A 25015-nucleotide genomic window follows, 5' to 3' on the forward strand; every position below is an offset into this window, starting at 1 on the left:
GATCATAAATTAAGTTTTTTGGTCTTATTGCACCACATTAAATTTTTTGATGTGGTTCTGATTTTTGACTGGGCTAAAATAAGATGTGTTTTAATATATGTGATGCATACTTAAAACTTTAACCCACATGGTCCTTCTTTTTTGTTCTTTATGTCCTTTTTCTTTTGGTTGTTGTGCTTTATGTCTTTGCTGCATGTCTTAACATTTAATGGTTCCACTATATTACTTGACCATGACATTTTGGAGAAACATTCCCAGGTGTAATATTGTGGATGGTAGTTCTCACTGGATGCTAGACTTTTCAAAACCATTATATTTCTAATAAATTTTGTTGTGAAAACTTAAAAAACAGTGAATTGGCGTTCCCCTTGTGGCTCAGTGGAAATAAATACGACTAGTAATCATGAGGATGCGGGTTTGATCCCTGACCTCACTCAGTGGGTCAGGAATCCAGTGTTGTTGGGGATCAAGTGAGCTATGGTGTAGATCGCAGATGCAGCTCGGATCCTGTGTTTTTGTGGCGCTGGCGTAGGCCGGCAGCTACAGCTCCGATTCCACCCCTAGTCCAGGAACTTCCATGTGCCATGGGTGCGGTCCTAATTAAAAAAAAAAAAAAGAAGAATTGATAAACTGAATTTTTCAAAATGTAAAGCTCATTCAAGAGAGAATGAAGGATTTCCCGCTGTGGTGCAACATGATTGGTGGTGTCTCTGAAGCACTAGGATGCAGGTTTGATCTTCCAGTGAGCACAGTTGGTTAAAGGCAACTTTGGCTCTGATCTGATATCTGACCTGGGTACTCTGTATACCTCACGGTGGCCAAAAAAGAAAAGAAAAGAGAATGAAAACACAGTCTATAGACTGGGAGAAAAATCTTTGCAAAGCATTTATCTGATAAAGGATTCATATCTAAAATATATAAAGATGTATAAAGATGGAGTTTCCCTTGTAGCTCAGTGGAAATGAATCCAACTAGTAACCATAGTAACCATGAGGTGGTGGGTTCAATCCCTGGCCTTGCTCAGGGGGTTAAGGATCCGGCGTTGCCGTGAGCTGTGGTGTAAGTTCGAAGACACAGCTTGGACTTTGCATTGCTTCAGCTGTGTTCGGCTGTGCTGTAGGCCAGCAGCTGCAGCTCAGATTCAACCCCTAGCCTGGCCTGGCCTGGGAACTTTCATCTGCTGCAGGTTCAGCCCTAAAAAGAAAAAAAAAAAAAAAAACAGCAAAAAACAAAAGCAAAAGCTTTGAACAGCCACTGCACCAAAGATCTGTAAATAAACACATGAAAAGAAGTGCAACATCATTAGACATTAAAGAAATGCACGATAAAACCTCAATGAGGGAGTTCCCGTCATGGCGCAGTGGTTAACGAATCCGACTAGGAACCATGAGGTTGCGGGTTCAGTCCCTGCCCTTGCTCAGTGGGTTGCTGTGAGCTGTGGTGTAGGTTGCAGACTCGGCTCAGCTCCCACATTGCTGTGGCTCTGGTGTAGGCTGGTGGCTACGGCTCCGATTAGACCCCTAGCCTGGGAATCTCCATATGCCGCGGGAGCGGCCCAAGAAATAGCAAAAGGACAAAAAAAAAAAAAACCAAAACCTCAATGAGGTACCTATTAGACCTATTAGAATGGTGTAACACAACACCTATTAGAATGGCTAAAATTAAAGATAACTGACTATACAAAGTTTTGGTGAGTGTGTAGACAAAACTGAATTCTCGTACTCTGCTGGTAGAAATATAAAATTGTACAATACTACTTAAAACTATTGTGCGGTTCCTTGAAAAGTTAACATACACCTGCCATATGATCCAGCCACTCCACACATCCGTTTTTCAAGAGAAAAGATATACTTGTCCAAAGACTTGGATATGAATGTTCAGAGCAACCTTTTTGAATAACAATAATGAAAACAAAAAGCTAATACTGGAGTTCCTGGTGGCTTATCAGATTAAGGATCCTGCGTTGTCACTGCTGTGGCTTGAGTCACTGCTGTGACGTGGGTTTGATCCCTGGGTGTAACCCCCCAAAAAAGAAGCTAATGTTTAAATGTGTGGTTGAGCACTACATGTATTTGGTACTATACTTAACAGTGTACATTCAGTAGCTAATTTAACTATGATGGGCTAGGTACTTGCCCCAGTCCTGTTACACCCTTGAGAAATCAGAGGCACAGATAAGTTAAGTAACTTACCCTTGGTCACACAGTTAAGAGTGTTGAGCTGGAATATAAGCACGGCTGAGCTCTGAACTACCTTTAATTACCAAAGCTGTATATTGACTTTTAAGTCTCCTATGTACAATTCAAGCTTCTTTACTATAGTCTATAAAGATCTAGATGACTAGCACTTATATTATATCCTCTGACTTGTTGCTGTTCTGAATTCTGGGTTGCTGAAAGCAGCTGACACATTTCTCACAATGACTCCAAGGCCAAGTCAGGGTAGAGTGAAGAGCTGGCCCGGAGTGTAGAACTCTATTCCCCCTTCACCTGGACAATGATTCAAGGGTTGTCCCTTTGACTGGTATCACTTTCCCTACCCCCTCCATGGTTTAATTAGTATTTGTGATGTAATTTTTTTTTTTGTCTTTTTAGAGCCACACCCCTGGCATATGGAGGTTCCCAGGCTAGGAGTTGAATGGGTGATGCAATGTTTAAAAAAATATTCTGTTGATTTATATATTTAAAAATTATGTGAATGCATCCTGAGGATGATGGTGAAAGCTTCAATTTTGACATCAAAACAAGCGGGTGCATCAAATATTTAATCTAAGGATCAGATGAAAAAAGCAGATACAAAGTCACTCTGAAGGAAATGTGATGGAACCCCAACCCCAGGTCTGAGAGTGCAGCTGGGGCCAGTGTCATCTTTGAGAAAAAAATATGGTTACAGTTATGGATGAATTGGAGAAAAATGCAAATTTACTGCTTACTTAATTGTAGGGCTGGTTTCTTTTAAAAAGTGGTTACTTAGTAAAATACAAATGATTTATTCTCATGATTTGGAGATACATACACACATATATTCCCTTTCTAATGTTAGGGAAAACTGAACAGCTGTTTGCTCCTCCCTTGCTAAGAAAGGGTGTTTATTAGTTAGGATGGCAATGAAAAATTTAATACTAGTTTATAGCAGGGGACTGTCTTTGGCCTTTCATCTGGATATAAGGCTCCCGTTCATCCCATGGATAAGCTATAGCCTTATTAAAATCTAATCTGAATTTGTTCTGTATCACTATACATTAAAAAAAATCATCTTAACTGCATTTCTATACAATTGGGCTTAAATTAGTTGCTTTAAAGATTTCCCTCTTTCCCACCTATGGTAAATTAGGTCTTAATGGAAATTAGAAATGTGTTAATTTAACAGTTTACACTGCAGCCCTGTTTCCTGGCAATGTCTGTCAATTCAAGAGAGGAAAAGAGTTCCCTTGTGGCATAGCAGATTAAGGATTTGGCTTTGTAGCTGCAGCAGCTTGGGTCGTTGCTGTGGTGTGAGTTTGATCCCTGACTTGGGAACTTCTACATGTTGTGGGCACAGAACCCTCCTCCCCAAAAAAGGAAAGAAATTTACTTCATGGAGAGAAATCAAAACCTTTTTTTTTTTTTCCTTTTGGCTTATTCTGAGCAGTTGTCTCCAGGAAACTAACCTACCAAGTTTGATTTCTCTTTCTGGAGTTACAGCTTTCTTGCACTTTCACAATGTCTCAGCTGACTTTTTCCATCTCTGTTGTCCACTTGCAAGATATTTAGAGTCATAGGTCTAGCAAGACTGCTAATTTTTCCCCCATCTGGTCATTCCCCCCCCCTCACCCCCCCACCCCTTTTTTTGTTTTTTAAACCTTTTTAGATACTGGAGGGTGGGGCCAAACCAAGGAGACAGCAGGTCTGGCCCATCCCTTTTCTGACCCTCTGGGGCCATCTTCCTTCTGGCAATTCTCTTCCCCCATCTGTTTTCCTCTTGTTTTTGTTAAAAATAATAATAATAATAATAATAATTAAAAACAATCAAGGAAAGGAAAAGAAACAACACCGAAGAAGAATACGTACCTCTGCTGAAGCAAGGCCAGTGTGGTACAAAATTTGGTAAGGAAAATTCATGTGGGAGCGTGTACATGTTTACTTGCAGGTCTCAAACTCTGGAATATGGTTGCATGAAAAGCTCCTCTAATCTTTATAAAATATTTACTTCTCTAATTGGCAAATGGAGCTTTCCCCCCCATCTCGGGTTTATTGAGATATAACTGACACATGTTCTGGTTTTGATAATTTTTGTACTCCTCACACATTTCATTGAATGTTCACTGAGCTTAGAGTGCTGGGTGCTGAGGAGAGCGCTCCTGAGGGCAGCTGAGGACCTGGGCTAGCTGCTTGTTCTCACCTAAAATTCTTTCCATCCTAGGACAGCACTGGGCCCCACAATGGCTTTGTCCCTTTAGGTGGTGTTTCTGCAGCTTGGGGCCTTTGGCTGTCTTGCCCTGCCAGTTGATTAATTTAATGGTTCTTTCCAGGTTGATTTTCCCCTGGAAAACTCCTTGAATTCTGGTGAGCAAATTCAGAGGAGGAGCTGGGGATGTGTAGTGTTTTTTCTTTTTTCTTTCATTTTTATGATACAGGCATGGTTATTTAGGTTGGACACCAAGTTATTTTTAACTGAAGTATAAGTTACATGGTGAAATTTTGCACAGATCTTAAATGGAAGATTTACAAGTTTTGACAAATGTACACACAAATGTATCTATTTCTATTCCATTACCCCAGAAGGCTCTCTCATCCCCTTTCCCAAGTAATACTCCCTCACCCCAGAGGGTTCTTTTCCTATCTCCAAAGCCTGCTCTAGAATTTCCTGTATATGGAATCAGGCGGTATCAACTCTTTTGTCTTTAGCTCCTTTCTCCTAACATAATGTTTCTATGATTCATCCAGGTTGTTGCTTGTAGAAGTGGGACCCAAGATGTCACTCACAGCTTGATGGTGTTAAGACGGGGACAACTGTTCCACCACTGGTCTCCACACCAGAAACCTTCTAAATACTGGTATGTGGCCCTCTCCACTTTTCCAAATCAGTCTCTTTCCAAAGCCAGGCGAGTAGTTCTCCCAGAACCGCCCAAACAGCCTCGGGCACCACCCAGATGGCCGCGGGGCCGTCGCCGGGAACCTCCCCTGAACAGCTGCCCTCTGCCCCTAACCTCCCCCCAGTAAAACTCAAAAGGAAACTGGCCCCTCCGAAGATCAAAATTCAGATTCGTTTAATTCCAACTGCACACAACTGCGTGATGTTTTGGTGTTGCTCACATACGAAGAGTCCTTAAGAAGGCGTAAAAAGACAAAAATGAAAAAAGAAAATTGAAAAAGGTGGTGGTGGGGACCCACATCACGGGCAGTGGATGTCAGCCTCGGCAGAACCGGGATTCAGAATGAAATCTTTTCTTTTCTTTTTTAAATAAACGGAAGAGTCGATCTCCACTCCTCGCTCGGAAGGTTTCAAAGGTCGTCACACTGAAGCCCGGGGGCGTTCATCTCCCCAGCGGCCTGGAGAAGGGAGGAGGTTGGAGGGAGGAGGGAGGGAGCACACAAAAGCGAGCCGTGCTGAGAGGGCTAATGTTTCCTGTTTGCCTGGAACCCCCTCCCCTGTGTCCCCTCCCCCAGCCCCCTCCCAGCACTCGGGCGGAAGTGAGTTTGCTCCTTTGGAGATTAAAAGGATTCCGAATTCCGATCAGTCCCAATAACCAGCGTACTGAGTGAGAGAGAGAGAGAGAAGAAGAAGAAGGAGGAGGAGGAGGAGGAGGAAGAGGCGGCAAAGCAGAGAAAGAGGGGGCGCGCGTGCGCGGGCACGCAGCCCGAATTGGGGAGTTGTGCAAAGCCCCAGGAGGCCAGGGCGCACGGCGCGAGCCTAGCCTGGTAGGCTCGGCGCGGCGAGGCCACCCGAGTCTTGCTCCGTGACTCAATGCAGAAAGAAGATGACGCGGGCGAGAGCCGGCGGCGTTGACCACGCGGCTCCCGAGCTCCACGCGCTGGGCCGTTGCCCGTTCCACTGATTCCAGCGGGCCGGGTGGAGGCTCCGTCCCCGCGGCTCGGGATCGGAGGGGGACCAAGGCGAGGGCGAAATGGCCCGATGACAAAGGAAATGTGATCCCCCTTCGCTGCCAAGGTTTCAGAGAGGACGGACGCGAGGAGGAGGAGGGGCGCAGGGCGCGCGCGGAGCTCGGATAGCATTGCACGACGGCTCGCGCCGAGCGGGCAGCGGGTACATCTAATATCTTCCTGCCGATGAATAATTCAGGACGGCCCGCGGGGACCTGCGGCCCCGCTCTGCTGCGCGGCTAAACCGGAGGAGAAGGAACGCGCGGGAGGCGCCCAGGCCCCGCGAGGTGGGGGGGCAGGAGGGCCCCGGGCCGCGTGGGGCGCGCGTGCGTGTTACGCGCCGGCAGCGCTGCAGGGCTAGGCAGGCGCGCGGGAGACTTGAGGCGCGTGGGGCGCGCGTGCGTACTACACGCGTGAGGCCGCGGCGGGCCCCCACTAGCTGCAGCTGCGGCGGGGCCGACCGCCCTGCAGGGAGGCCGCGCCGGGCTGTGCGCAAGCCCGGAGCGCCGCACGCCGGGCCACCCAAGAGCCCCTGGCCGCCGCGTCATGCGGCGGGGCGGCCGGCGTCGCGCGGGGGGACACGGGCTCGGCGTCGCGCCGCTCCCGCCTTTACTCGTTTGGGGAGCCTTACTTACTGTCCCAAGAAGAGACTAAGTAAATCCGTTTAAAGAAAAACCACGCACCAAATACTCGTCGAACCAAATTCTGCTTCTTCCGCCGGGACTGGGATTGCACAGAGGACTCGACTTTGGGGGACTCCCCTCGGCTGGCGAGAAGCTAAGCTGTAGCTGCTCCAGGGAGTCCTCTGACCTCCCTGCCCCGCTCTCCCCTCGCGTGTCAGGACTTGTTCCGGCGCTCCCGCTTCGGAAGGCACGCGGCCCCCACGTCCTCCTCCGGGAGGAATCTGTGTCGCCTCTGGAGAGTGGCATTTAATGCCCGCAGCGTCGGGGGTGGCAGCGCGCGGGCCGCGCCGCTCTGATGCCGGCTCCCGGATCGCAGGCCTAATCGATGCCTTTTTCTGAGTGAGTCAGCGGCTCCCCCACCCACCTCGTCCGCGCTCTCCTCTCCTCCTCCTCTTCCTCTCTGGTCTCCTCCCTCCTCCCGGCCTGGTTGCAAATGGCTTCGTTCCCCGAGACCGACTTCCAGATCTGCCTGCTGTGCAAGGAGATGTGCGGCTCGCCGGCGCCGCTTTCCTCCAACTCGTCGGCGTCGTCGTCGTCTTCGCAGACGTCCACGTCGTCGGGGGGCGGTGGCGGGGGCCCCGGGGCCGCGGCGCGCCGCCTGCACGTCTTGCCCTGCCTGCACGCTTTTTGCCGCCCTTGCCTCGAGGCGCACCGGCTGCCGGCGGCGGGCGGTGGCGCGCCAGGAGAGCCGCTCAAGCTGCGCTGCCCCGTGTGCGACCAGAAGGTCGTGCTGGCCGAGGCGGCGGGCATGGACGCGCTGCCCTCGTCTGCCTTCCTGCTTAGCAACCTGCTCGACGCCGTGGTGGCCACGGCCGAGGAGCCGCCGCCCAAGAACGGTCGAGCCGGCGCAGCGGCGGGCGCTGGAGGCCACAGCAACCACCGGCACCACGCGCACCACGCGCACCCGCGCGCGGCCGCCTCGGCGCCGCAGCCGCTCCCGCCCGCGCCGCCACCGCCCGCGCCTCCACGCTCAGCGCCAGGCGGCCCCGCGGCCTCCCCGTCGGCGCTGCTGCTGCGTCGGCCCCACGGCTGCAGCTCCTGCGACGAGGGCAACGCGGCCTCGTCTCGCTGCCTTGATTGCCAGGAGCACCTGTGCGACAACTGCGTCCGCGCGCACCAGCGCGTGCGCCTCACCAAGGACCACTACATCGAACGCGGCCCGCCTGGCCCCGCGGCCGCCGCCGCGGCTCAGCAGCTCGGGCTTGGGCCGTCCTTCTCTGGCGCTCCCTTTTCCATCCTTTCGGTCTTCCCCGAGCGTCTCGGCTTCTGCCAGCACCACGACGATGAGGTAAGTGCAGGGGCCGCTCCCGCGGTGGCTGTAGCTGGGTGGCGTGGGGCTCGAATCGTCTCCCAAGGGCCGCGTGCGTGCTCGCGGGCGCTTCTGGGCCTGACCCCGAGGGAGGCGAGGGGGCCTCTCCTTTTTGGGGGTTTGTCGTTTTTCGTTTAGCTACGTGGTAGTCGCTTCCACTAAGCAGATCCCGGCCGGGGAAGTGTGTGTGAACCCGGCCTTTGTATGCGGGCTGTGAGGGCTCCCATAACGCAGAGTCCTCACCTCCGTATCTAATTTTCCGTGCGGCCAAACGTGGCGACCGTTCTCTTAAAGGCGTCAGCTGGGAAGAGGTAGATTCGTGTGTCTGTGTAGACCTAGCCTCCATGTGCTAGGGTCCCTACTCTGCCCCTCGACGGTTCCCGAGATTGAAGAGGACCCCCCCATTCTTTATGGACATTTATTTCTTTATTTCTGTGTGACGAAGCGTGCAGGCTATTGTTTTAAGTAAGTCAAGGGATGGAAGCGTGTTTGTGTGTCTGTGTAGACGTGGTCTTGTGCGGGCACACCAGAGGCCTCCCAGCGTGCTGAGGTCTCTCCTTTAGCTTTTCTCCTTTTTGTTTGTAAAACTTGTCGATTGTCGTTTTTAAGTAGGGAATGAGCCAGGAGGAGATGGCAGTGTGGGTGGGTGTAGGGTGCGTGTTCCCGTGTAGACCTGCTTTCCACGTGCTCGCTTGTGAGGGAGGGACTATATTTTTTGTTGGGACAGTATAGAAGTTGTTGCCAACTGGGTGCGGTAAGAGGGTAGCTGGTGATCTTCTAAGGCCAAGGGCCCTCGGGTCTTCAGCCCATCTGTTCCCGCACAGTGAAAAACGCATGTCCTGGCCCGTGGATTCGACCTTCGGCCTCGTGGGCCCACTTCTGCGCCCAGAGAAGTGGAATCGGGGGACCTTGCCCCTTGCCCTCATCCATCTGGGAGTCCTTGGGCCGCCCCCGGCTTCGATCCCTTCGGGAACCAGTTTCCCTGGTTGGGAGGTGTCCTCACCCTGTTCCACCAGGGGTTTGACTTGCCTTTGAAAACTAGCCGACCCGACTGCTCGCCACCCTTTGGGCTTGATTAGGCTCTTTTGGCTGTTGCATGAAAACTATCTTAAACTATCTTGCTTATTTTTCACATCGTGTGACACCTTCCACTCATCCAAACCTTAGTTAGAGGAAGGGATCCAGAGATTTGAGGCTCAGCCTCTGCTAAGAGGGTCGGTAATTTAATGCGATCTACCTGTGGATCCTTGGTGCTACAGTCTTGCTTTGGAAGGGAGCAGGAGACCGCAGAGGCTTTTAAAGTCCTGGTGGGAGTTGCTGCCTGAGAGGTAGACTGGGCGTTCGGTACCGAGCACCGCAGAAGCTTGCACAGCGCAGACTTTTCCACCCCTAACCTGTTATTTGGGAAGAAGGGCGGAGCTATTGCCTGCCGGCCGGCTTCTCCTATTGAGAAAAAAGTTGAAATTCTAATCTTAACTTGTTATGGACGCCTCATTTTAAAAGTTCCTTTCTAGGTATGAAGCCTAGGAGGCAGTTAATTCTTTTCCTTCCTTTTTAAATCTTTGAATGAACTAATCTTAAAAGTTTCCCCACATTCGTTGGTGAATGTTTCTAGTAGGTTCTTTCAGAAGTGGGATTCGGATCGGCATTTAACTCAAATTCCCGAATCCTGGGAATGGAAAGAGGGAGCCAATTCACTGGGAAGGTTAGCGTCCAGGGGGAGGAAGAAGGGAAGGAGAGGGCGCCTTGAATCCGCCACAGTTTCCCTCTTGGCAGGGGCGTTGACTGAACCCTCCCTCCCTGCAGTTGAGTTTAAATGTCAGGTTTTATTTATATTCCCAGTTAAAGATCCGCATATGTTTTATTTGGGCCAAAACAGTAGATGCTCAGTGTTGCTAGACTTGTAAAAGGTTTATACACTTTTTAAATTATAAAACCATTCAAACGGTATGGGAGCGTGTGAAGTGAGGAGTGGTGCTCCCCCCACCCTGGGAGGTACCTGGATGCCCTGAACGTCTTATTTCTTAAGGAGTTCAGTACTAGTTAAAGTTGTTTGGAAAAACGCATTAAGATATTACACTGTTAGACCAACTATGCTTTTAAAAATGAATTTTGCTCCAAGGAGCACAATTGTACTTTCCCCTCCTTGGTTTTTCATTAAAAGAAGAAAATTGGAAATTCATTTTTAGACTTTAATCATCCCTGGCTTTGGGATGTTAAAGAATTGAAGTGTAAAGGGACAAACCAATGCTGTGAGTGGAGAAGTACAGTCTTAGGAGGGAAAGAACCAGATTCTCTAAGGGGTCCCACCCGTGACCTAAATTCTTTCTCTCCTTACCAGGGAGAGATCCTTAACAGTTTGGGATATTGTTCCTTTAAAAAAACCATTCTGATTGGGAAAAGGAGCCGGAGGGCACTTTGGAGGCTAAATCACCTGCTCTCTATTTAACTATGACAGACTGAAAGCCTAAATCCTTGTCTTTTACAATAGGTACAAATCGACTTCAATTTTTGAAATGTGCACCTTTATACTGAGTTGCCTCCCATGTCAACAGGCTCCATTAAATAATTCAGGGTGCCCTTGCCGTATGGTGACTCGTGCCACCTGACCTTGGGAAGCCCCCCTCCCCCCCTTTAACTTTAGGGAGGGTGCCTCTAACTATCTAGGGCCACCTTGGGGTGCAGGAGGCGGTTGGTAGGGTCTCTTCTCAAAGACTGCTTTCCTTAAGCATCACTCGGACTGACAAGGTGTTCAAGCACTTCGTTTAAAACATGTTTAAAACCTAAAAAGAGGGAGCTGATTTTCCACCGAAATGATGGGTTGTATTTGGCCCATTTGAAAAACAAACTTTGAATTTTTTTCTTTGGTGGCCAGTCGGAAAGGCCAGCCAGGCTGGGAATGGGCGGACCGCTGGCCGCGCGGCAGGGTAAGGGCGGGCGGAGGCAGAGCCGCGGTGAGCCAGCCGGAGCCCGGCTAACCCCGCTAACCCGGAGACTGGGTGAGGGGGAAGGGGATATACTGCAGGGCGGAAAAAGGGTCTGCGGACATTCGGGGGAGAGGGAGAGGGGTGAGCGGGACTGGAGCACACTGCTCCAGTCACGAGGTGTCCTTTAATGCTGTGCTGTCACTTAGCGGCTGTGAGCCCTTGGCTGCCCTGGAGGCGACACTGGGAGCAGAAAGGATGCATGTTCAGGGCTGGGGAGCAGGATTCCATAAAAGGGCAGAAGCCAAGAGTGGTCTTAACATATTCAGGTCCCTGTCACTGAGGAGTGGGGTAGGAGTGACACAGTTGCCCTCTAGAGCTGAGGGATATTTTGTAGCTGGAGGATAGCAATATTGTTCCCAGTTAGGAAGGCTGGGGTGGGGGATGGAGGTAGGAGTGGATTTTCTTGAGTCTTCTGGATGAAAAATGGGGTGCGGGTACTGATAAAATTTATTTTCAGTCCCTACATTGAAATTTTTTGCTTTTTAGGGCTGCACCCGTGGCATATGGACATTCCCAGGCTAGGGGTCGAATCCAAGCTACAGCTGCCAGCCTATGCCAGAGCCACAACCCACACAGGACCCGATTGGGTCTGCAACCTACATACACCACAGCTCACAGCAACTTGGGATCCTTAACCCACTGAGGGGGAGCCCAGGGATGGAACTGCATCCTCATGGATGCTAGTCAGATTTGTTAACACCTGAGCCTCCACAGGAACTCCAGTCCCTAAATTGGACTTCAAAAAAAAAAAAGGCGCCCTGATAAGATGTTCTAGAGTTCCAGCTAAATATGACCCTGAATATTGAGCCATCCTAGGCTTGGGGTGAGGGTGGGGGAACTATCTTTCCCCAGGAAACAACACTCCAAAAATCACCCTCAAACCACTTGGAGGAAGGCGGTTTTCTGCCTAAAATAATTGGTTGCGAAATGAATTCTTGTATCTTGTTTTGAATAAGTCACTGTGAATGGGGATTGTACCACTATCGGCACCAATATGTTTTTATCCTGCATTCCCAGAGTCTAAGCTTTTTTTCAGGCATATATACCAAATGTATTTTTGTGGGGTTTTTTGTTTGTTTGTTTTTGAGACTGAAAGAGCATCAGCTTTATTCCCCAGTGTATGTTTTTAAATTGTATGCTTGTGCTGTGTAAACTAAAATTTTACACCAAAAGTCTTTTTTTTTTTTTTTGATAAAGACAAGAGAGTAAAATGAATAGAAATAGGTATTCTAGTTGTTTCTTCGACCCATCTTTGACCAGTTCTGTAGGACTAGGTAGATGTGTGTCTGCTCAGCACACACACCTCACTTATTTAACAAAAAATCAAACTTTCCATACCTTGGAACTAATTGGAGGTTCCTGCTTTGAATTCATTTCAGTAGGTGGATATTTGTAGACTGAAATCTGTTGAATTAAGATCAACAGTGAAAATGGATGGGAGAAAAATGTTTACTATTGACATTTTAGTAAGTTAGCTTTGTATGTAGTCTCTGTGGGCTTTTAAAAAATATTAACATTTAAGCTGAGGAATGTACCTCTTCCATTAAAGTGCTGAGATGGGTTTCATCGACATGGCTCCCAGGGAAGTTGGGCCCTTGCCCATTTGGCAAGCTTGTACCATTGCGGTTCTGTGGCAGGCATAGCCCAGAGTCATAAAGGATGCGGGTAATACTGAGGCTGTGGTATTAGCACTGTCTGGAAAGACTTGTGACTGATTTTTCTTCCTAAGGAGTAAACACTGGTTTGGGGGTTTCATAGACCTGCTTTTGGTCTACAAGATTTTTATTTCCAAAGCTAGGAATATGTATTTCAGAAACAGTGAAGATATTTTAGGAACAAAACGGGCATTTTCTCTCAGACTTTGGTTTATACATTTTAATGATTTGGGTGTTTTCAAGCTAAATAGTTGTACATGGAATAAAGAAGTCTGAAAGTGTTTGAAGATTGAGTAAAATTCCCTTTTTCACCCCAGTTTTTCTTCCAATTTTATAGCTCCTTATAAATACTAATTTTAGAGAGTCCTTTTCAGATTTCAGAATGCTAAAATCAACATTACAATGTATCATTTCCTAAAGCACCACTTCATGGAAACAATTCTCTCCTAATATAAAACTTTGAGCGCAACTGTTTGGCTTTTTTTTTTTTTAAATCAATTGTTGCCTTTTTAAATTTTTATTTATTTATTAATTTTTGTCTTTTTGCCATTTCTTGGGCCGCTCCCGCGACATATGGAGGTTCCCAGGCTAGGGGTCAAATCAGAGCCGTAGCCACCAGCCTATGCCAGAGCCACAGCAACTTGGGATCTGAGCCGCATCTGCAACCTACACCACAGCTCACAGCAACACTGGATCCTTAACCCACTGAGCAAGGCCAGGGATCGAACCCACAACCTCATGGTTCCTAGTCGGATTTGTTAACCACTGTGCCGCTACAGGAACTCCCTGTTTGGCTTTTTGTGTTTTCATTTTTAAAAAACTATGTGCTGGAGTTCCCATTGTGACTTGGTGGGTTAAGGACCCAGCGTTGTTTCTGTGAGGATGCAGGTTCAATCGCTGGCATTGTTGCAAGCTGGGGTTTTGTTAAAAGATGCAGCTTAGATCTGCTGTGGCTGTGACGTAGGTTAGTAGCTGAAGCTCCAATGTGACCCTTGACCTGGGAACTTCCATATGCCACAGATGACAGCAGTAAGAAAAGAACAAAATACAACAGCAAAAGAAGAAACCCAAACTGTGCATGTGTAGAAAGGGAGTTAGCTTTGGGGGAAGCTATAAATGAGGAGGTGAGATGGTTAAAATGCTTTTGTTGTTGAAGTAGTTTTCCAGGAGAAGAAACAGTTTGTAAGTTTTTCTGATTTTGAGGACTTTTGACTTATTTGATAATTTTATAACTCTACCCCTTCCAAATTTTATTTCTTTTGGTGCCAACTTATGTCACATGGGTTGCCAATTCTTGCTAGTTCCTCCCACAGGGTGAGGCTTATTTCAGATGTATTCATTTTTTAGCAAATAAAGGACCATTTTGATGTCATTTTTCATGACACTTAAGGGAAAGGTTGAGAAGAATTGTACCATGCAGGTAGTTTCAAGGTAGTGTTTCTTCTCCCCCCCACCCCTTTCCGCATAACACTAACAAAGAGTTGAAGGCTTGGCTTACTAACACTGTTTTTGCCATCTCTATTATCTTGGATCTGGTGTTGCTGTGGCTATGGCTTAGGCAGCCTCAGCTCCAATTCTACCCCTAGCCTGGGAACCTCCATATGCTCAAGTGTGGCCCTTAAAAAAAAAAAATTACAATTGCTTAAAGAGTGCAAGATGCCACTTGCGGCCCACTCTGTTCCCCCTTCTCTTGACCTTTCCAGCTTTGTGAAAGGTCAAGAGCAGGAGAAACCTTGAGCCATCTTTCCTCTTCAGTTGATATGACCTGTGCTTCTTCAGTACTAAATTATTTCTCTCCCTTTGAGGTACCCACAAACCAAATTGACTGAAACCAGATTGACTATTTGATTGACAGGTGGTAGGGGTGGGCAGGCTGAGCATTGACGATTTACATCTGAAACTATTTGGTTTAAACCCTATTCCTGTATAATGCTTTCACCTTCAGATTGCATCTCCAGCTTCCTTCATGCTTTAGATAGTTTCTTTATAGTCAGTTTGAAAGTAGGGTGGATGAAACAGGGGAACACACCCAATTCCTGGCTTTCATCTCCTTCCTACCCAACCCAGTTGAGATTTGGGAGATTCATTCTGAAGTCAATGTAGATTTTTATTACCTGAGCATCAGTAAGTGAGCATCACCAAGTGAGACTTTTTTTTTTTTTTTTTTGCGGGTAGGGGCGTGGTCTTTTAGGGCTGCACCCAGGCATATGGAGGTTCCCAATTGGAGCTGTAGCCACCAGCCTACACAACAGCCATGGCAATGCTGGATCCTTAACCCACTGAGCGAGGCCAGGGATTGAACCTGAGTCCTCATGGGTGCTATTCGGGTTCATTAACCACTGAGCCACGATGGGAACGCCACCATTAATGGAATTTGAATGAAGCAGAGCAGTGTACACAGGAGAATGAAGTGGGTCAGGGGTCAGTTGTATAGACTGAAGCCATCACCACCTGGCTCCCACACCTTGTGAACTTTGAGAGTCTGAGAGTGGACTTTGGAAGCTCTGAGCTGGTGAGGACATCTGTCAGCAGCTGTATCCTTTACTTCTGGGAGGGTCAGTCAGCCAATTTCTTTCTATCCTTAACCGTTTGTAATTAAAAACGTTTTTTTGGAGTTCCATCGTGGTTCAGTGGTTAATAAACCTGACTAGTATCCATGAGGACGCAGTTTTGATCCCTGCCCTTGCTCAGTGGGTTAAGGATCTGGCGTTGCCGTGAGCTGTGGTGTATGTTGCAGCCTCAGCTTGGATCCCATGTTGCTGCGGTTGTGGTGTAGGCTGGCAGCCACGGCTCTGATTGGACCCCTAGCCTGGGAACTTCCATATGCTGTGGATTTGGCCCTAAAAAGACCAAAAAAACCTACCTCCAATGTGTGTTTTTTTTGAAGTGCCAGTGGGTTTTGCAGACTTCTTTCATGTCTTGGACTAAGTAGGATAATCATAAAAATGCTCTTGTACTACAAAATCGTCACACATAGATTTTGCTGCTAAATATAGATCTGATAGAACATATTCACAGGTGTTTTGAAAATGAGAACTGTGGGGAGTTCTCTGGTGGTGCAGTCACTTAAAGGATCTGGCATTGTCATTGCAGTGGCTATGGTCACTGCTGTGGCATGGGTTCTGTCCCTCACCTGGGAACTTTTCCAGCTACACCTGTGATCAAACCAAAAGAGAGAGAGAGAATTGTGAATATATAGCATCAGCAGTCATGATTATGTGTGGTTAGATAGACCATATCCACAGATTTTGATCTGTGCCCTCTGCCTCGCTTTGGGATCAATGTCAGAGGAAGAGAAGATCTTTCCTTTGGGATCATCCATAGGTTTGTACTGTAAGTGTTGAACAGAAGGTGGATTTGGTAAACAAAGTTTTAATGGTAGTTGGAAAAATGTTTTTTGTTGTGTTTCTTACTGAAGATTGTCTTTTTATTTAGCTTTATTTTTACTGAAACACTTGTAGACAATGTTGAGACAGTGTTGAATGTTTTAGGTTGAAATTCTTGCTCTGCCTTGATTTTCTCACCTGTAATAAAGTGGCCATAACACTTGCCAGTGTTGTAAGGATTCGAGTTAATATATTTAAACTGTCTGTAGCACAGTGTCCCACAGTAGAAGGCAATTGTATAAACTTGTAATAGCTTTTGTTAATAAATTGTTAAGAGCGTTTGAAGCAGACTCCCCACTCTTCCTTTCTCCTAGAAGGAGGTGCAGTAGAAGAAAACTAATTGTCAGTGTTGGAAATTGTGGCTGAGCTGTGCTTCTCTGTCAGTTTACTATGATCTCAGTAATGTAGTAATTCTTTCAGGTGATGCAAGGTGAACTGGAGAAACATATAAACCATGCGTCACTTGCGAAAAACTGGAACTCAGCTTTAACTTCTGGTATAGATCATCTTGGGGTTATAGGGCTCCCCAAGTCTAGTGGAAAAGATGGGCACACACACAAGTGTATTTAGAAGCTATATCTATATATATGCCCTTAGCATTTTTTTTTTTTTAAGATGGAAGGCCAGTTTTTCTGGTTGTATTTTGTATGATGTATTTGAGAACCATTAATCTTTAAAGTCTTGATCTTCATGTCATTTAAAAATTTTTTAATAAAAAATTTTTTAAGAAAATTAAAAAATTTAAAAATAAAAACTTAAAAAAAATTAGAATAGAGTTGATTTACAATGTTGTGTGTCTTGATCTTTGAAACTGGCTTTTCAAAGAAATGCATCAACTTGCTCAGGGGAACAGTCTACTTTCAGGGACTGGAGTATTTTGTAAGCATTAATTTCACAGTATTGTCAGATATGTGTTAAGGTGCTCCTGAAGAGGAAATTTCAGTTATTATAAAAAAAGGCCTTAAATGATGATAGAAAAACTGCGACTTTACACATGGGAAGACCGACTGGGATGATGAAATTATTTTGTTGATCAGGAACTTGCCTGGTCCAGCACTTTTTTCATGTTATTTATGTACGATATTTGGCAAATTTATTTGTTTTTTTGGGGCCACACTCTCGGCATATGAAAGTTCCTGGGCCAGGGATTGAACCTGTGCCACAGCAGTGACAATGCCAGATCTTTAACCCTATTGAGCCAAACAGGAACTCCTGGCAAATTTATTTTTTAAAATAGTTCTTAAAAATCTGATATTTAATATTTATTGATTGATTCTTTAGCTTCTTGGGTTTTCCCTTGTTTTTTGTTGTTTCTAAGTTTTGGGGTTTTTTTTTTTTTGCTCTTTTAGAGCAGCACCTGTGGCATATGGAAGTTCCCAGGCTAGGGGTCGAATCTCTTGGCCTACACCACAGCCACAGCAACACAGGATCCACGCTGCATCTTCGACCTACACCACAGCTCATGGCAATGCCAGATCCTTAGCCCACTGAACAAGGCCAGGGATTTAACCTGAGTCCTCATGGATACTAGTCAGATTTGTTTCCACTGAGCCACAACAGGAACTCCTAAGGAGAAAATTAAATAGGATCAGGTAATTACAAATGGGCAGTAGTATGGTCTCTTGGCAAAAGTGAGTATGACCCTCGTTAATGTGACTACCTCTCCTTTCAGAATTAATGTGAAATATTACCAGAACAAGAACATTAAAGTTGTAGGGAAGAGGCCTTTAGTTTTGTGTGTGCATGTGTTTCTCACTGCCACACCTGTAGCACATGGAATTTCCTGGGCTACGGGTTGAATCAGAGCTGCAGCTTCCAACCTATGCTAATCCTTAACCCACTGAGTGAGGCCAGGGATCGAACCTACATCCTCACGGACACCACATTAGGTTCTTAACCTGCTGAGCCACATTGGGAACTCCCTTGTGTTTTAATTAATCTCTTAGCATGATGGCTAAGTCTCCTAGGAGATCTCTACAATATCAAAGTGGAAAGGCTGCTTCCTCTGCAAGCCAGCCTCTAACAAAGGCCTGTTCTGTCTGAGGTCTAAGGCAGTGGAAGCCATCCCCCTCCCCCTAGTACCTTCCCATGGTGGCTCCAGCACTTTAGGGCAAGTCTTTCTGGCACTGGTGGGTAGGGGCTCTTACAACAGATATGACCTTTGTTGATGTTAATGGAGTTGAGGACCAATTCCAGAAAGATGTTGCCAGATTGTCAGTTCTCAGTGATGATAATGCCAGTGGGGTTTAATCAGAAGATGCTCTTGCTGCTGCCTTCATCCCTTTGCCAGAAACAAAGGAGACTTTTTCCTTTTCAAGCCATAGAATGCCCTGAAAATATCACCTCTTACATTATGTAGAAGGAGGGGAAGGTTGTGGGATTAAAAAGGAAAGAGTAAATGGGAAAATGCTTGTAGCTTCTTGTTATAACGACAAGAGTGTGAGCTTTCAAAGTAAGACCTGGGTTCACAGCCTGATGTTACCCCGAAGTAGCTGTGTGACCTCAGACAGGTCACTTAACTTTGATTTCTGACCTTTCAGATGGAAGTGGTAGGAGTAGTTAAGTTTTAGAGACCTATTTGTGGGGAGGAGTTACGATTTACATGAAGGGCCTTTGAAGAAGGAGTTAGAAAAATTTATGTTTCAGTATATACACACAAAAAAACTATGTGTTAATATCCTGGGGAAAAAACTCTCTTCAACTTTTCCTGCAATTGGCGGCCAAATGGGTAAAATTCCTTTTTCATGAAATTAAATAGGCTGCTTGTCTTCCTTAAAAATTACTTCCTAGTTGATGGCCAAGCAATATCTGATACTGTGAGATAATTTGGGCAGTTCCTCATTGCTGGCAGGACTTGATGTGTTAAGATTTGTCATCAAGATATTTGGATGTTTGCTGCTGAGAATTGGGCTCCATGCTGAAGATGTGTAAGAGCAGTCTGCCACCTGTTTCCTACCTGAACCTGGTTTGTCTCTTGGGAAAGACAGAAGGAACTGGAAGAAAGTAAATGAGTGGGGAGGGGGCTGCTTTACATGTGGTCTAATTACCAGAGGGTATCTAAATGTTAAAGCTCATGGCCTCTAAATAGAGGTTCTGATGAGCAGAAAAGACTTTAAGATGAATTTGGAGAAGGGTGCAATTTTAGATAGAAGGGGGGAAGAAAGGCAGTAGTTTCTAGGAACTTGTGTTGGATTGACTCTAGAGGAGTGTGTAATCTTGACCTTTTATCTGATTTTTCCTTTGAGCATCCCTAAGAAAGGTGTTAGGGTCCCCTTCTTCCCTCCCCTTTTTAAAATGAAGTATAGTTGATTTACAATATTAGTATCAAGTGTACAGCATAGTGATTCAGTATTTTTACAGATAATTAAAAGTTATTATAGAGAGTTCCCTGGTGGCCTCGTGGTTGAGGACTTGGCATTGTCACTGCTGTGGCACAGGTTTGGTCCCTGGCACGGGAACTTCCCCGTGCTGCAGGCATGGCCAAAAATAATGGCTATTATTACCTATGCTGTACAGTATATCCTTGTTGCTTATCCATGTTATACATAATAGTTGGGACTTCTTAATCCCATACCCCATCTTGCTCCCACTTCTGTTTTGCTATTCATTTTTTATTTTTAGATTCCACAAATAACTGATGTCATACTGCCTTTATCTTTCTCTGACTTATTTCACTAATCATACTATTCTCTAGGTCCATCCATGTTGCCGCAAATGGCATTATTTCATTTTTTTATTGCTGAGAAGTCTTGCATTGTATATATGTACCACATCTTTATCCAGTCATCTCTTGATAGGCACTTGGGTGGTTTCGACATCTTGGCTATTGTAAATAGTGCTGGTATGAACCCTGGGGGTGCTTGTTTGTTTTTATTTAGTGTTCTCATTTTTTATGAATATCTGCCCAGGAGTAGAATTGCTGAATGATGTGTGGTAGTTTTACTTTTTGATCAGATCTCCTCTTTTTTCACCCTTATTGGGGGGTGGCTTTTGATATGTAAAGGAAATATTAGTTTGGAGCCAGAGTCGCTTTAGTTACTTGAACTGGTAATTTAATGTGAAGAATTGTTGACTGGTATTTGAGTTGTTAACTAGGAAGCTGCACTGCAAGGAGGGGAGCATGGGGGTATCTTCGAAGTAGCAGGTGTGGGAGACAGCTGCCTCCTCTCCTAGGGCTGATGAAGAGAGAAGTTGGAGTGGTTCATACTTAGGAGGGTCCCTATGGGTTTGGCCCCTGGGTGGAGATTGATGAAGCTGGTTCTTTGTGTGTGTCTTTTTAGGGCATATGGAGGTTCCCAAGCTAAGGGTCGAATGGGAGCTATAGCTGCCAGCCTACACCACAGCCACAGCAACTCGAGATCTGAGCCTCATCTTAACCTACACCACAGCTCATGGCAATGCTGGGTCCTTAACCCACTGAGTGAGGCCAGGGATGGACCCCGAGTCCTCATAGGTGCTAGTTGGGTTGGGTTCATTAACAGTTAAGCCACGACGGGAACTCTGAAGCTGATTTTTGAGTGTTAGAAAACTGGCATCTGTAGCTGCCACTGGGACGACCCAAAGTTGCTGGAATAAGAAGTCTGTGAGGTATGACCCAGGAAGCAGACAGCTTAGAGCAGATCCTTTCTCAGACTTGCATCTCCTGCTGTCAGAGTCATAGGGATTCCGCTGAGGAATGGAGATATGGTCTACTCAGGAGGATGGGCTTGAGGCTGGAAGAACTCAGCGAATGAACACTACCTTTGGGGTGATGGCATCCCATTTGGGCTCTAGCTTCTGGCAGGCAGCACCATTTGGCATTTAATTCCTTTTGAAATTTTCATGAAAATATCAGGGTGGGGGCAGTTAGGGTTGGGGACCTTAGGCTAAGGAACCAGTATGTGTCTAAAGCTGCTGCCCCTTACTGTCTGTGTTTACACGCTGACTCATCCAGCTGGCTGTTGACTTGCCTGCAGGCTGCACTGGCCACAGGCAGCCCGTACCCTGCATCTAGCTCCCTCCAGTTATACTTCTGAGAAAGACTGCTGCTTTTTGTTTGGTCCTTTGTACTTGTTTAATTACATGGTTTAAATAAAAATGAAATACGTGCAAACAATTTTCATGTAAACAGACCTGAATTTCTATGAAAATGGGTTTGGTATAAAGTTTGGAGGCCCTTGGGGAGTCAGCAAAATAGCCCCCATTCCCTTTCCTTGTGGAACTCACCAATTTGGGATTGTGGGGGTGCTCTCTGCCTTCCACAAAGGTCTTGATTTGGTCTGACCCCTCTGTGGGGCTGCCTGGGCCTGCCCCTGGTGTGCAGGGGCGTCTGTGGGTATCTCTGTGGTCAGCTAGACTGTTCCAGCGTATTATGGTTAGAGTGAGGGGAGGAGCCTCAGTCCTGCAGGAAGGAGCTCCAGGTCCCTGCTTCCCCTTCCTCTCAGCCTTCAGGAGGACCGGCACCACCCCCGCCCCCTGCGCTTTGTCCTGCAGTTCAGGGGGCAGTTCCTTAGGCTGAGAGGGAAAGGCCACACTTCTTACTAGTCTAGTGATTTCCTATTTTGACTTTTTGGTATTTGTTTTTGTTTATTGAGGTCAGTACATTGTTAGGCTCCCCCTTTTTTAGTAGACAGTTCGGCATCTTTGGACAAGAGCATGCCGTATCCATTGAGTCACTACTCCATACAATCGAGAGCAGTTTCAATTGAGAGCAGAGAGGAGTCTCTCAATGGAGAGTCTCCACTCAATCGAGAGCACAGATGCCAGTCCCCCAGCCTCAGGCAGCCACTGACCTATTCTCCAGTCCTGTGGTTTTATCTGCAGGCTGGTGACAGGGAATCTGAGTGTCGAAGCTGCATGCACAATCCTCGCAGGCCTGCCAGGATCAGGAGTTCCTCCGTATTTGTTGCTGAGTAGTTTTCCATTGTATGAATGTACCACAGTTTATACACTCACCAGTTGAAAGGCACTTGTGTTTCCTGTTTTTGAAGATTGTGACTATTTATGTTAATGCCTGGAATATGAGCAGGGCTGTGTTGAGTGTTGGTGGTTACTGTCTCTTGCTGGATGGAGCCCCCATTTTGATCTGGAACATTTGTCAGCATAATTGTGTGGCTCTGAGCCTCTGCTTAATCATCCCTCTGTAGGATGGTAATGCGAATTCGTCTCCCTAGGACTGTCTGAGAATCAAATGAAGTATTAACTGGTGAAAAAATTGCAGTGTGCCCCGTATATAAATATAAGTGAAAGAGTTCCCTGGTGGCTCAGCAGGATAAGGACTTGGCATTGTCACTGCTGTGGCGAGGGTTCAATGCCTGGCCTGGTAACTTAAGCATGCTGTGGGTACGGCCAAAAAAAAAAACAAAATGAGAGGGAGAGGGACAAGTTCAACATGAAGGAACTGCTTTGGGAATAGTGGAAGCACCTGCCAGCCACCCACCAGTCCTGTGCTTTATTGTTAATAACTTTTTTAGAACAATTTCCCTTTTTTTCCCCCTTTGGAAAATTTATTTTCCTGGATTTTTAGAAAGCCATTTGAATGCAGATAAAAAATAAAACACACTGAGTTCCTCTTGTGGTGTGGTGGAAATGAATCCATCTAGGAACCATAGGGTTGAGGGTTCAATCCCTGGCCTTCCTCAGTGGGTTAAGGATCCGGCATTGCCCTGAGCTGTGGTGTAGGTCGCAGATGCGGCTCGGATCTGGCATTGCTGTGGCTGTGGTGTAGGGCAGCAGGTATAGCTTCGATTCGACCTAATTTTTTAAAAAAATTAAAATAAAATAAAACACAGCTCTGGTCATCGATAGAAATCTTGGAAAGACTCTCCTCCCTATAAGTGTGGGTGAAGTAAGGTAGACATGTCTCTAAGCTGAAGATTATTAGTAGGGGAAAAGGGGGGTTTTGGGTTTGGGTTTATATTTATGGTATTAAATGGAAACTGATTTATGGAGGATTAGCAGAATCCTCTAATTTTAGACAACATTTGAGGCTTGCCACAACTACTAATTTTGTAATCTTCATCCTTAAGTGTATTGTGCAGTAAAAAGACAGCTGTGCCTTGAGATCAAAGAACTAAAGTATAATTGTTAGTTATATTTACATGTTAGTGACATAAAAAAAAATGCAGAAAAAGGGTGCTGCATATACCTGGGCATCTCAGATTGAGATGCTTCTAGTGCAGCTAGTTTTGAAGTTGGAAAGCAAATGTTTCCCTCCCTCATAAAGGAAAAAATGGTGTTCACATTTGCTGGTTTTGGCATTCGTTCGCATTAGTGGTTTTGTTGTTTTTTCCTGTATTGGTTGTGTAGGGTCTACTGCAGAACCAAGCACAGAATTTGTCTGAATTTAATGTTTTATCAGTGCTATTTTGTTCTAACCCCAGAGAAGTTTTTTTTTTAAACAATTTTAAATTTTTTAAAATAATTTTTTCCCATTATAGTTGGTTTACAGAGAAGTTAGTTTTAAGCTTTTGTTTGCTTGCTTATTGGGATGCAAAACCAATTCTCTTCTCCACCCTACCCCCCAAAATGCATGAAAAACAGCAGATAAATACATGGGAATAAAACTGAAGAAACATATAAGATCAAATGATGAAGATGAGGAGGGGAAGGCAGTGTTTTAATCTTGGTTTGGGAGAAAGGATAGAGTTTCGGGTTGGGTCCTGGTTGCTTGCTTGTGAAACATGATGGGGAGGGGGTGTTTCATGGGAGTGCCTGGGATATCCAAGGTATAACATTGGAAAACTAACTGGGGAGGTGTCCCTGTCCTGTCTGCCAGGGGCTTCTCATTTTGATTTCTTGCCTTTCATTCGGCACTTACAGTGGGGAGGGTCTCACCCCCTCTTGGTGTTCAAGGCAGACTGGTTTGCCATAGTGAACAAAAAAGAGGAATCCAGATGAATGAGTGCTTCATAAAAGCCATAGAACTTTTGCAGACATTGTCAGGGGCTTGAAAGGGGGGGAAGAGGTAACAATTTTGTTTTAAATTTGTATTCTTTTAACTTTGAAAAGTCCCCCCTTTAACCGACATTTTGTTTAGACTTTGCATCACTTGTCATTTTGGGTGGTCATTTCGGCGAATATATGTGTGTCTGTGGCTATATTTATTTGACTTTTCTTTCCTTCCTTTACCATCCTCAGTTTGTCTTTGCTGGTAAAGTGGAAAATTGAGATCTTTCTCAGGAGTACCTTGGATTCCCGGGAAGTTACTTGGACCAGTTAATTCTGGTCCTGATTTAATTGTGCAAGTAATGCACAAATATCTTTCTTCAGATTATCTGTAAAAATTTGTTTTAAGTGTATCCCAGTCCTACTTCTTCCCAAAGTGTTTTCTTCCAAACCTTAACAGCCATTCCCCCCATCTCTATCACACGCACAGAGGGAGGGAGGGAGACAGAAATATAGTCTTAACAACGTGTAGCTATTTTCCTGTACTTACCTTGCTTGTCATAATAATAATAATGACTGGTCCAGATTTGGTCTTCATGATGTGGAGTTTACTTCGTTGTTCCCCTCCCTGGGATTTTTCTCTGCCTTGGCTGTTGCCCTCACTCCAAGCCCTGATACTTCTGGAAGGAAGATCCCCCTGCTCCCCTCTGCTAGGGACTTGCTAAGATCCTGGAGAGGCACATTTGAAATGTTAATTTGTTCTCGAGAGCTGTCCTCTCTGACGGCCACTTTTCCCTCCCTCCCCCCAGCCCCGCCCCCGCCCGGCCAGCCCTGTTGCCTTCAATCTAATGGGAGAAAAATGGCTCCTCCTGTTGTTTTACTTTGCAATTCTGTGATTACTGTGGGGTGGGCATCTTTTCATTTGTTTATTGACCATTTGGATCTCCTCTCCTGATTGCATTGTTTCCTGTTTTGCCTTTGTTTTAAATCGATTTGTAGGCATTTTGGAAAAATACCAAGTACTAGCTGTTTGTTTCTTACAAAGG

At 46.0% G+C, this 25015-nt stretch overlaps 1 protein-coding gene across 1 annotated transcript in view; it reads left to right on the forward strand.

Moving 5' to 3' along the window:
• Positions 1–7024: 7024 nt before the first annotated feature.
• The window catches only part of TRIM71 (tripartite motif containing 71), a 67125-nt gene continuing 49134 nt past the window's right edge, over positions 7025–25015 (forward strand). Inside the window, exon 1 of the mRNA XM_047754300.1 lies at positions 7025–8054. Within this exon, the coding sequence (XP_047610256.1) occupies positions 7200–8054 (855 nt within the window). The 5' untranslated portion in view covers positions 7025–7199. The remainder of the gene's footprint in view (positions 8055–25015) is intronic.

Source organism: Phacochoerus africanus, chromosome 1, assembly GCF_016906955.1.
Source record: "Phacochoerus africanus isolate WHEZ1 chromosome 1, ROS_Pafr_v1, whole genome shotgun sequence".
Taxonomy (NCBI): domain Eukaryota; kingdom Metazoa; phylum Chordata; class Mammalia; order Artiodactyla; family Suidae; genus Phacochoerus; species Phacochoerus africanus.